Source organism: Capricornis sumatraensis, chromosome 1, assembly GCF_032405125.1.
Source record: "Capricornis sumatraensis isolate serow.1 chromosome 1, serow.2, whole genome shotgun sequence".
NCBI lineage: Eukaryota > Metazoa > Chordata > Mammalia > Artiodactyla > Bovidae > Capricornis > Capricornis sumatraensis.
In genome coordinates, this window is record NC_091069.1 from 91,536,166 (window position 1) to 91,549,064 (window position 12,899).

The window sequence follows — 12,899 nt, forward strand, 5'->3', positions numbered from 1 at the left end:
TAATGGAATTACTGTACATTTTTGGGGAACAAAAGGCAGATTAACAGACTAAAACTTTTTAGTTAACAAAGTGAGCACAAGAAACCTATAAAATGTATGCAATATAAAAATTCAGTAATTTTTTAAAGTTTCATTGGAGGCATTAATAAAACATGGTAGATCCACTGGCTTGTAATTATCCTGTAAACAGTAAGAAAGTAATAAGCAATAAATTAGAAATGTCTTCGCTCCCAGTATTTCCCTTCTCTTGCACAGGAACCACTTTCATAGTGGTTAAAACTGGCTTTCTTAAATATTAGACTAATTCTAGCAGAAAATAAATTCCATTAGGAATAAGTTAACAGTCTACAATAGATTTCTGACAAACATATTAGAAAAAAAATACTACAGATCACAGGAGGACTGGTCTACATGTTGTATGACAGAGTATCTGAAAACTTCAAAATTTCTCCTTCTCCTTTCACTAGATTTGTTTTGTTGCTATCGTATTGCTCTCCAAATTGTTTGGTAGAAAGGTAATAGAAAAAATAAAAAGTGAAAAGAAAACATTTTTAATGTCTGTAGATGTAAGAAGAAGAAAAAAAACCTTCAAAATTCTTTTTCCTACTACTGTTACATAGGAAAAAGTTTCATTTGGCACACAATTTGTAAAAAGAAAAAAAAAGAAACAGAGTGTTTGGCATTCCAATCACTCATAGTAAAGACAACAGCAGGAAATGAAAACAGGAAAAATGACTATTTTAAGAAAAGATGTCAGAAGACAAACCACCAAAGGCTCTGTGTCTTCTACCATTCACCGTCTCTGGAATACTTTCATCTGCAACATAATATACAAATTACTATTTACATTACGATTATGTTGGTAAAGAAGACCAGATTCAGTTTTTGTTGTGTTCTGACTTACAGTGCCCATTGGGATATCCGTGACCATTAAGCCAAGAAGGCCTTAAACAAAAATATTCCATTTGCATTGTATACTTTATTTAAATTTATTTTATGGTTCATCTTCTGGGGTGCACAAGTAGTTGTAAGACTCTGAAAAGTCCTGTAAACTTAGGCTGACTTTCCGTAGCTGATAAAACTATTCATCGAAGATGGTATGTTTTTCTCTTGAAAAGTAAATATTCTGCAGGCTTACACAGTGGTATCTCCAAAGTCCTTGTTCCAACGTATGTATGCTTCTAACGTTTGAGGGCTCACACTGCGTTTTATCTTTTTTAAGGATTCGGTGAAGTCAGATAATCGAATATTTCTCATCTAGATTTAAAAAAAAGCACACAATACAAATGATTATCACATATACAATAGCCGACCCAATGGTGGCTAAAAATGCTTTGTTTATTAATGTTAAAATATATATAGACGTATTCTTAGAAAATCATGCCAATCATCTTATTTTACATATTAGTATATATTAGGTACGTTTCCTATCTAAGAAATCCTACCAAATAATATACTTTCATTTCATGTGTTTGGCTTCTTAGGTATTAACATTTTAAATCCCAGTATTTTCCCACTATAAAAACAAAACACAATCATTGCAGAAAGCTAGACAAAATATTTGCAATCAGAAAAAATAAACACAATCCCACTACTCAGATATACAACCACTGTTTGGGTTATCTCCTTCCAATTTTTTTTCTGCACAGTTTCATGAAATTTTACATTCTCAAGTCTCACTCACCACAAGCATACTCTGGCTAAATTCATGTTTCTCAGAAAGGGAAAAGGAGTTTACAAGATGCACGTGGGACTCTGAAGGAAATATTGCTCTTAATACAACATGGAGGATGCTTATGTCTAAAGTTTTATTATTATTGTTTGCAATATATTTAATTTGGTCTTATTTTCTCAGATTTTTAATTGGTTTTGAGAATATAGAATAAAACAAAAATGAGTTAATAAATACCTAATTTTTACCTAAGCATTTTTAAAAGACAAAATGAAATCTGGCACAAAGTGGTAAATTAAAAATTATCACAGATTTACATGTATATTTTGCTTCCAAATAAGAAGAACTGGAGACAAAATTTCAACTGATACTTATCTGTATTTTTTTTAATTTACATTTTAAATTTGATTTATTTATGGCTGTGCTGGGTCTTCATTGGTGCGTGAGAGCTTTCTCTAGTGCTACAGAGAGTGAGGGCTACTCTTGCAGGCTCTAGAGCATGCAGATTTCAGTAGTTGTGACACATGGGCTTAGTTGCTTCTCAGCATGTGGAATCTTCCTGGGCCAGGGATCAAACCCATGTCCTCTGCACTGGCAGGTGGATTCTTATCCACTGCGCCACCTGGGAAGTCCTAAAATTTATTTTTAATTGGAGGATAACTGCTTTGCAATGTTGTTAGTTTCTGCCATACATCAACATGAATCAGCCATCGGTATACATATGTCTCCTCCTCTTGAACCTCCTTCCCACCTCCCAGCCCTCTAGCACCAAGTCGAGCTCCTTGCATCATACAGCACATTCCCACTGGCTACTATTTACATATGGTAATGAATATGTCTCAATGCTACTCTCTCAATTTGTCCCATCCTCTCCTTCCCCTGCTGTGGTATACAAGTCTGTTCTCTATGTCTATGTCTCTATTACTGCCCTACAAATAGGTTCATCAGTACCATTTTTCTAGGTTTCATATGTATGCATTTATACATGGTATTTGTTATTCTCTTTCTGACTTACTTAACTCTGTAAAACAGGCTCTAGGTTCATCTACCTCACTAGAACTGACTCAAATTCGTTTTTTTTATTGCTGAGTAATATTCCATTGTATATATGTATACAACTTCTTTATCCATTCATCTGTTGATAGACATCTATATTGAGTATATTCTTTTTATTACTCTTATAAAACCCAATCTAACTACTTTATATCCTCGCTAATATCAACACTGCATAGATTAAGAAAATCATAGAGTAAGAAAATAAAATGGATTTCCTTGATCTCTATAAAAGGTTGCCATTATTATTTATGTATTTTTAAATTAGGGCTTCCCTGGTGGCTCAGATGGTAAAGAATCTGCCTGCATTGCAGGAGACTCATGTCAGTTATTTAATGGACACTTATACAGTAGAAGTTCATGGACAGAGGAGCCTGATGAGCTGCAGTCCATGGGGTTGCGAAGAGTCGACCATGACTAAGTGACTAACACTTTCACTTTTTTAATGCAGTATTCACTATTGCCAGACTTTCAGTGCTTTATAAACATCAACTCATAAACCAGGACTAATAGCTAAAAGCTGTTACCAAATTATTAATATTAAGACCATTAGGTTAAAAATATATTGCATAAAAGTATACAGTAGGAGCAAAAACTTTAATAATGTAACCAGACACACATTATTACTGGAATGATCACAAAAAGGTACCATCATGTTATTTTTTATAATTCAGTAGTTTTAAGTTTTAGTACTATCTAAAATTTAGGGACTTCTCTGGTGGTCCAGAGGTTAAGAACCTGCCTTTAATGCAGGGGACACAGATTTGATCCCTGGTTAGGGAACTAAGATCCCATATGCTGCAGAGCAACTACTAAAGCCCGTGTAGTCTGGAGCCCATGTGCCACAACTATTGAGCCCACACACCACAACTAGACAGTCTGTGCACCACGATGGACGATCCCACAGGTTGCAAGGAAGACCCACGTGCCACAATGAAGACCCAACACAGCCAAATAAATAGAAAAAACTTAGTTTAAAATAATGAAATGGCTTACATATTTTTAAAATACAAGATATAATTCAAGTAGATATGTTACACTGTAATACTGAAATAAATGTACTGTTAGAATGAATTCATGATATTTAAAAAAATCTGCATTTTTAAGCTGTCATTGGAGTAGGCTAACTTAACACCCAAACTAATAAAAACAAAGTAGTATGCATTTTGACACACAGTCTTTAAATTATTCTCCATTAAAATGAACCCAGGTTCTTAAAGTTGCTGATTCTAGTCTTGGGATATGCAATTTCAAGGTGTGCCTTGCTCCCAGAAAGCAACAATGTTTTTCAGAGTTCTAAAGCAGAGTTGAGAGGGCTCATCTTAATATAAAAGCAGATTTTGCTGGCCAAGTGTGACCCATTAAACATAAAATTAAATTGATTTACAGATGTGGCAGGTATATCCTGCTGTGTCTCCTAATGATTCCATCTCCTGTTATATATGCCCTTGTGTAATCCCTTCCCCTGAGTATAGACTGGACCTAAGCACAGACTACAGCAAAAGTGATAAGATGTGACTTCCATGATTAGGTTATCAAGACTATGACTTCCATCCTGCTGGCACTCTCTGTTCTCTTCCTGGCTCACTGGCTTTGATGAAGCAAACTACTATGTTGGAGAGGCCTATGTGACAAGGAACAGAAGGTGGCTTCCAGCCAATAAACAGAGAAAACTGAGGCTTTCAGGCCAACAACACAAGAGGAAATTAATCTGGCAAAAAACAAAACACAAAAAAACACATGAGCCTGGAAGCAGATCTTTCTAGTTTGAGCCTTATAATGACTATAGCCCCAGACAACATCCTGATTACAGCTTTGTAAGAAACCCTAGACCAATGCTTTGACTGCAGCCCTCAGAGTTTGAAGTGGAGGATTGAGCTAAACTGTGCCCATATTCCTTTCTCTGTGAAAACGTGAGATAATAAACACATGCCATTTAAGCTGCTAAATTTTGTGGCAAGTTTTGTTACATGGCAATAGACACCTATTGCCACAGAACTGCCTTGTTTTAAAATCATGACTCTAAAAGAGTTACTAAAAAAAGAAAATAGACTCAATTTACTCTTCAAGTAAAATAGGAACTATGTTTAAGTTGAGTTTGTTCAATGAAGAAAAATGTTAAAGTTTAGTTGTATGTATAATTCTCAGGATGGGTAAAACATAAAGGTTAATAAATCCACTATCAACAGAAAACAGGTTTCTTTTCTCATGAAATAATTATGAACAGATTCCTAAGAATTTTTCCTATTCCCTAAGCAGCCACCCACTTGCTTTCATAAAATCAGTATAAGGTACTAATGAAGGTGTATCCAAGCATCCATTTATAGGTTTTTTAGTGGCCTTCTGAATGGTTGAAAGTGAAAAAGTACAAGTGTTAGTTGCTCAGTCATGTCTGACTCTTTGCGACCCTATGGACTGGGGCCTGCCAGGCTCCTCTGTCTATGGAATTCTCCAGGCCAAGAATACTGGAGTGGGTAGCCATTCCTTATTCACAGAAAATGCCAGGGCCGAGGCACTTGAGACAGAGTGAGGAATACTTGCAGACATGGGGTTCAGTGGATTTTGTAGAAGTTGATTAGGAATTAGTAGACAACTTCTTACTAAAAATTATTTGTCAGCTGATGGTTTTAGTTCATTACTTATGGGCTTGATTAGCGCCTTCATTCTGTGTGGTCTGTTCACGGGACAAAGACAGAGGCCTAAAGTGTCACACAACAGACCTTTCTTCAATTTTAATCTAGGGGGGACAGGGTATATACATGAAATACCAAGTTCACCTGTCCTGAGTCCAAGGTAGGGAGAGTGGTGTGTGGGAAAGAAAGAAATTCATGCACAGTGCTTACTTTTTGGATAGAAAAGCACATATTAGGTTTATGCTAAAAGAACATTTAAAAAATAATATATAGATGGGATATTGTTAATAATTTATATATAAGTATAAAAGCCCTCAAGACACTTAATACTAATACATATTTTTTAAATTAGAAATATATGGAATCAAAATAATGAGTCAGATAAGAGGAACATGAAACTATACTTTAAACGTGAATTTTAAAGGTAATCGTAGCTAAACACAAGTATATGATATGTGGAATTCTTTATTCCTAAAAAGTTTCATTCATACTCCAGGAAAACTAGACTGTTGAAATGGAAAAGTGTTGTGGCTGCAAGAAGTGTGAAGGCTTTCTTAGTAATGTAGCTGGTTAACCACTATGCACAAGATGCCTGAAGATAATAACCTCAAATTTACTTGGAAACATGAAGAAAGAGGACTGCCAAAATGTACTCAAATTCAAGTACACTCATTCTCTACATTAAGATTTCACTATTAATACTTGGACAGGACTCTCTGCAATGTGCAAACCCCTTGCCATCCTCCAGCCCATGTTTCTGGGGGTTTTTGTTGGTTTTTTTCTTTTTTGGCGTTCACACTCGAACTCCAGTGGAGTTCTGTTCTCTATTCTATGCCAAGAATGAAGTCTCTTTGGTTAGTAATGTCTCAGGTGCTATCTGAGCTCTGAGAGATAAGTTACATAATTTAAATCTGATTTAAAATGTCTGAATACATAGTTATGAACATTCTGCATATCCAATTCTATATTTTGCAGGCAATTTTTTTCAAAAGTAATGCTTCAGCATTTCTTAAAGGGACCTACCATATTTTTAAGATGTAACAAATTATGTTACAATGGAAACTGTATTGCTTTTATAAGAAAGAAAACAAACATTACTGAAAAACTAACAGAATAGAACATCAAGGGGTTAACTCGTTACAAGTCATCTTTACAATGTATAAAATTCTCAAGTTGCCTATAAGTTTGTTTTGTTTAGTATTTATATAATGATTTGACAGAAAATGACTTAATGATTATGTCTAATATATTTTGTGCATTACCAAATGACACCAAAGGAGATCATCATTTGAGTCTTCCATATTTTGAAATGAAGCAAAAGTAATTTTTTCTGGTTTCTAATCAAACTGGAAAAATCCAGACAAAATATATGTTTTACAATCTACAGGACCAGACAAAAGAAAGGTAATTATAAAACACTTTACCTCACTGGCAGACATATTCTTCACTTGCTCTGGTTTCAGTTCTGTAAAATATAAAAATGAAGCACTTAGGGAAGAAAAAGACTTCCAAGTTTAAATAAACAAAGTTCAAAATCTAAAAGTATATGTTCAATATAAATCATTATATGAAGAGAAAAATAGATTATTAATAAGAGCATATACAATTTATAAATGCTTACACTAATATTCTTTCTTAGGAAGGCATCGGTTTCTTCATATATTGCTTAAGAACAATAGGATCTATAAATGTGAAACTAAACTTAAAATAATGCAACTTTTTTACAAAAGTCATTAGTTGTTTTAAGCCAACAACTTTTTTTTTTCAGGATAATAGCTAACATATCCCCCAAAATACAAACGATTTATACATTAGCTAATGTTTCTGAGTTCGGTATCTGAACAAGATGTTATGCCTCCAGCATAATGAAAGCTTGACTAAAATGCTTTACCCAGAATTTCAAAATATATTCTCAAGGTTCTATTTATTACTCTCTAAAGCAGCAGTTCTTAACCAGTAGTCTGACTGTGAGAGATATATTCTGAAGTTGCATGTTCCATGTTCTATTTTGCCATCATAGCCAGTAATCTGAGTGCAAACCTGGGAGCATCACCCATCCACTTCCCATGTTGCCTGTGGAAAAGTAGCTGACAACATCTACTCTAAAGTGATTATCACCCGGAGTTTAACATAATCTAAAAATGACAGATGTGGTATTTCAGAATCAACAAATTACCTTGAATCAAAACAAAGCAATGAATGATATACTTTGCTGCAATTTTTCAAAAGATAACATATAATGATAAAAGTAAAAACATCTATTTATATAAGTTTCCTTACACACATCAATTTCAAGCGATATTAGAATATAGAAAAGAACCATAAAATAGATAAGAACATTTTCCCTTTATTATTCTTTTTCACTTGCTTAAAAAAGCTCTGTTATTCCTGAGGGTTTTTTTTTTGCTGCGAACCTACTATCAAGTTGCAAAATCTGCTGTCTAGAAGGTACAATGATCCATGGACTGTCTTTATATGGTCTGTGAGCTAAGAATGGTTTCACATTTCCTGTGTTGTGGGGAAAAAAAGTGGGGAGGGGGAGGAAGGAGGAAGATGAGGAGAAGGAAGAAGAGGAGGAAGGAGGAGAATGGAAAAGCAGGAAGAGGAAGAAGAAACAGCAGAAGCAGTAGCAGCAGCAGCAGCAGCTATGCTACAGAGCATATGTGGCCAACGAATCTAAAGCTTTTCTCAGAAAGGTTACTTAACTTTAAGTCTAAAAACTCTGTATCAAGTGTTAATCAAGTTTTCCACTGATTCAGCTTTACTGCTTTCCAACAATAAAAAAGACCTCTCAATAATGACTTCTTAAACTTCTGAATGGTGTAATAAACAGTTCTAAACGTTTCAAGCTCTGGAATTCCTACCTCGGATAGGACCCAGTGCTGCATCCTTAGCCAAAGCTGTTAGATCACTGCCTGAGTATCCATCTGTCATTCTGAGAATGAGAAGGAAGAAAGAACAAGTTATTTTTACCTTTCCAGATTTAAAATCACCACATAATAAGAGGGTAAAACCCTAGTTTGCCTTTGTCATCAAGCAGACAGCTCTGTGATTTGATTTTTAAGGGCACAGGAAGGCCCACTCACTAAAAACAAAGCAACTTACTGGTTCCTTATAATGCCTCAAGTCTTCACCATTAGAAACATTCCCTTTTTATTTTTTAATTAATTTAACTGAAGGATAATTGCTTTACAGAATTTTATTCTCTGCCAAATGTCAACATGAATTGGCCATAGGTATACATATGTCCCCTCCCTCTTGAACCTCCCTCCCACCTCCCTCCCCATCCCACCCTTCTAGATTGTCACAGAGCCCCTGTTTGAGTTCCCTGAGTCATACAGCAAATTCCAATTGGCTATCTATTTCCACATATAGTACTGTAAGCTTCCATGTTACTCTTTCCATACATCTCACCCTCTTCTTCCTCCCCGACCCCATGTCCATAAGTCTGTTCTCTATGTCTGTTTCTCCACTGCTGCCTTATAAATAAACTCATCAGTACCATCTTTCTAGATTCCATATATACGTGTTAGTATGTGATATTTATATTTCTCTGACTTACTTCACTCTGTATAGTAGGCTCTAGGTTCATCCACTTCATTAGAACTGACCTAAATGCATCCCTTTTCATGGCTGAGTAATATTCCATTGTACATATGTACCACAGATTCTTTATCCATTCATCTGTTGATGGACATCTAGGTTGCTTCCATGTTCTAGCTATTGTAAATAGTGCTGAAATGAACATTGGAGTATATGTGTCTTTCTCAATTTCGGTTTCCTCAGGGTATATGCCTAGGAGTGGGATTGCTGGGTCATATGGTGCCTTTATGCCTAGCTTTTTAAGGAATCGCCATTCCATCTTCCACAGTGGCTGTATCAATTTACATTCCCACCAACAGTGCAAGAGGGTTCCCTTTTCTCCACACCCTCTCCAGCATTTACTGCTTATAGACTTTTTGATGAGAGCCATTCGGACCAGTGTCAGCTGGTGTCTCATCATGGTTTTGATTTGCATTTCTCTAATAATGAGCAATGTTGAGCATTTTTTCATGGGTTTGTTAGCCATCTGTATGTCTTCTTTGGAGAAATATCTGTTAAGGGTCTTTGTCCCACTTTTTGATTGGGTTGTTTTTCTGGTATTGAGTTATATGAGCTTCTTATATATTTTGGAAGTAAATCCTTTTTCAGTTGTTTCATTTGCTATTATTTTCTCCCATTTTGAGGCTTTTCTTTTCACCATGTTTATAGTTTCCCTTCCAGTGCAAAAGCTTTTAAATTTAATTAGGTCCCACTTGTTTATTTTTGCTTTTATTTCCATTACTCTAGGAGTTGGGTCATAGAGGATCTTGTTTTAATTTATTTATGTTGCCAAGTGTTCTGCCTATGTTTCCTCTCAGAGTTTTATAGTTTCTGGTCTTACATTTAGGTCTTTAATCCATTTTGAGTTTATCTTTGTGTATGGCAATAGGAAGTAGAACCATTCCTTTAGATTAAGGTATACTGCATCTCCAGGAGACTCCATTAAGTTGTAAATATGTGCCCTGGAAAGCTTACATCTATAAACCATTGCTGGCCAACTGACACATAACTGCAATTACTTCTCTATAGATTAACGAGTCTCTATCTAGACCAAGAACTGCCTTGATGGAATGAGAGGCAATCAAGGAAGATTTCTTCATCTGTAGGACACCCTATAGGACAGACAGGGTGAAGGGAGGGTCTGGGGTAGAAGACATGGGCAAAAAGAGGTATACCTGAATGGGATGCCACAGTGGGAACTCCTGGGCAGCCAAAAGATTATTAAAGGGAACTAAGAACTAGGGAAGTCAAGAGGAAGAGGAAAACAGAACAGGAAAAAAATATTTACTTTTCATGTACTCTGTTAAATAACTGCAGAAACATTATTAGCAGATTTTTTACTGGAATAACAAAGAATGAATTTGTTCTTTTTTCATAGGTATCTGGCAACTCAAGAGTTTTAACTCACAATACTAGCTATTCACATTCTTGTTGAATATTTTAAATTACTTTTTGAGTTTTTTCCAATGACTAAAAATGTATGAGTGCATCTCCTATATTCAGTTTCTACTTAATACACCACTTATTAAAAAAAACTTGAAGATGTCAAAGTTTAAAAAAAATTATGTGTAATACAAAAGAACAAGTTTAAGTGAAAATACCTGTTGGTGTGGGCAAATATGCAATGTTTTACATCTGAAAAATTATTTTAATAGAACTTAAGTTTATTAAAAAAATATAGTACCATCATTAGCAAATAGCTAATAGGTCATGTCTTCCAGAGGATTTAGAAACTGAAATTTAGGTATCATACATAAGAAAATGAGGTAAGGGAAAAGATAAAGGAAGTAGAGAATAAAACAAGTATTCAGATAAATTACTTGTTTCAGACATGCGCTTACTTTAAACAAAACAGAAAGACTTCTTAACAATAAAGAAAAGCTGCAGGATAGATGAAATCCAATCACTCACCTAGCAAGTTGAGCTAGTTCTTTTTGGGTCAATGGGCTTCCTTGTTTACATAATAGATTTTTTAATAAAAGTAGTCGTGTCTGAAAAGAAATATTAAAGAATTATCAGTCCAAAGAGTTAGCTTAATAAAATATCCAGAAGTTAGGTTCAAATCCTAACTCTCATTTAGGAACTCTATGATTTTACACAAAACACTCTACCTCTTACTGCCTCACTCTTATCTATTAAAATGATAATTTTTTGAAAGTTTCTAAAAGAGTTAAAACTAATCCAAATAAGTAAATAGCTGCTGCTACCACCAAGGATGTTAAGGGTCTGAGGTAGACAACCACAATTTAAAGGTATGGGTTCATATAACATGGACTCTCACCCACTTTAAGTGTATAATTCAGTGACTTTTAATAAGATTAGAGTTGGGCAACCATCACCATAATCCGATTTTAGAACATTTCTATCACTCCAAAAAGCTCACCTGTGTCTGTTTGCAATTAATTCTGACTTCCACCCAAAGCCTTAGCTAACCACTATCTACTTTATGTTTCTAGAAATAGCCTTTTTTCAGACACTTCATATAAATGGAATCATATAATAGGTAATCTTTTGCATCTGGCATCCCTCACTTAAAAAAATGTTTCTGAGGTCCATCCATATTACGGTATGTAAAAGTACCATATATGGAATGGTATGGTACCATTTAGCAATAAAAGGAATGAGCACATTTATCTATTCACCAATTGATGACTAGATTTTTTTGCAGTTCTTGGTTATTATTTATAATGCTGTTGTAAAAATTCTTGTACGTGTCTTTATAGATACATGTTTTCATTTCTCTAGTAGAATCTTATGATTAAAATTTTGGAGTCTTACATGCATGCTCAGTTGCTAAGTCGTGTCCGACTCTTTGCAACCCTATGGACTGTAGCCTGCCAGGCTCCTCTGTCCATGGGATTCTCCAGGCAAGAATACTGGAGTGGGTTGCCATTTCCTCCTCCAGGGGATCTTCCTGACCCAGAGATTGAACCACGTCTTCTGCGTCTCTTGCACTGGCAGGCAGATTCTTTAGCACTGCGCCACCTGGGAAGCCCGTGGAGTCTTACAGTAAGTTCATCTTTTTAAGAAACTGCCAAACTTTCCAATGCAGCTGTACCATATACTAGAAGACTCAGTAATGTTAAATGGTAGGTCTTGTTTCTGCCTAAAATTAAAAAGTTCAAACATGGATACATACCTCCTCATTTGGCAAAGACACATAAACCCGTTTGGTAAAACGCCTAAAAAAAGGATTCAAGCAATCTCAGAAATACAATTTTGAATTTAAACAGCAAATAACAGAAACAAAGCTTTAAGTATAGTGCTCAAGGCATTTGAATACATTTTAGTAGTCATCAATGTAAAAAATCACTCTTTTAAAACATTCTAGTTAAATATATAGAATAGATAACTAGTAAGGATCTACTGTATATACCACAGGGAAGACTACCCAATACTCTGTAATGACCTATATGGGAAAAGAATCTAAAAAAGAGTGGATATATGTATGTGTATAACTGGCTCACTCTGCTGTACACCTGAACCTAACAGAACACTGTAAATCAACTGTACTCCAATACAATTTAAGAAAATTCCAGTTAATGTTTAAAAATCCTTAGTATTGTCAGAATTAACCATTTATGTATCTGTATTTTTTTAACAGTAGTTAACACTTTAAAACAAAATATCTGCTATAAGGAGTTGAAGAAACAGATCCTTGAAACTGAAAACAACTAAAACCAACACGAACAACAGAAACAGAAATGCAAACTCCATCGTTAGCAAACCAGGTAATGCTTATAGAACTAAGATGTATGAAGAAGGCCTGCCTAGGGCAGTGAAAATTATACCGACAAAGGTGAATACAGACAGGACCTGCCAATGCAAATTCCAGACACAGCTGTCAGAGCAGTTTTCCAGAGAAAACAGAGAACAATAAAGGGGCAATAAAACTAACCTCCCCACATTTAAACAAGCATGTGAGGACTGGCTCTGCAGATCATGTGACCCTAGTCAGT

General features: G+C 35.1%; 1 protein-coding gene across 4 annotated transcripts in view; it reads right to left on the reverse strand.

Annotated features, from left to right (window-relative positions):
- SPAST (spastin) overlaps positions 1–12,899 on the reverse strand; it is a 50,877-nt gene continuing 37,978 nt past the window's right edge. For all 4 annotated transcript variants that reach the window (XM_068970614.1, XM_068970597.1, XM_068970605.1 and 1 more), the window contains 5 exons: positions 12,080–12,122; positions 10,852–10,931; positions 8,223–8,293; positions 6,783–6,823; positions 1–1,257 (listed from right to left, as the gene is read on the reverse strand). In XM_068970614.1, coding sequence (XP_068826715.1) covers positions 1,135–1,257; positions 6,783–6,823; positions 8,223–8,293; positions 10,852–10,931; positions 12,080–12,122 — 358 coding nt within the window. In that variant the 3' untranslated portion in view covers positions 1–1,134. The remainder of the gene's footprint in view (positions 1,258–6,782; positions 6,824–8,222; positions 8,294–10,851; positions 10,932–12,079; positions 12,123–12,899) is intronic.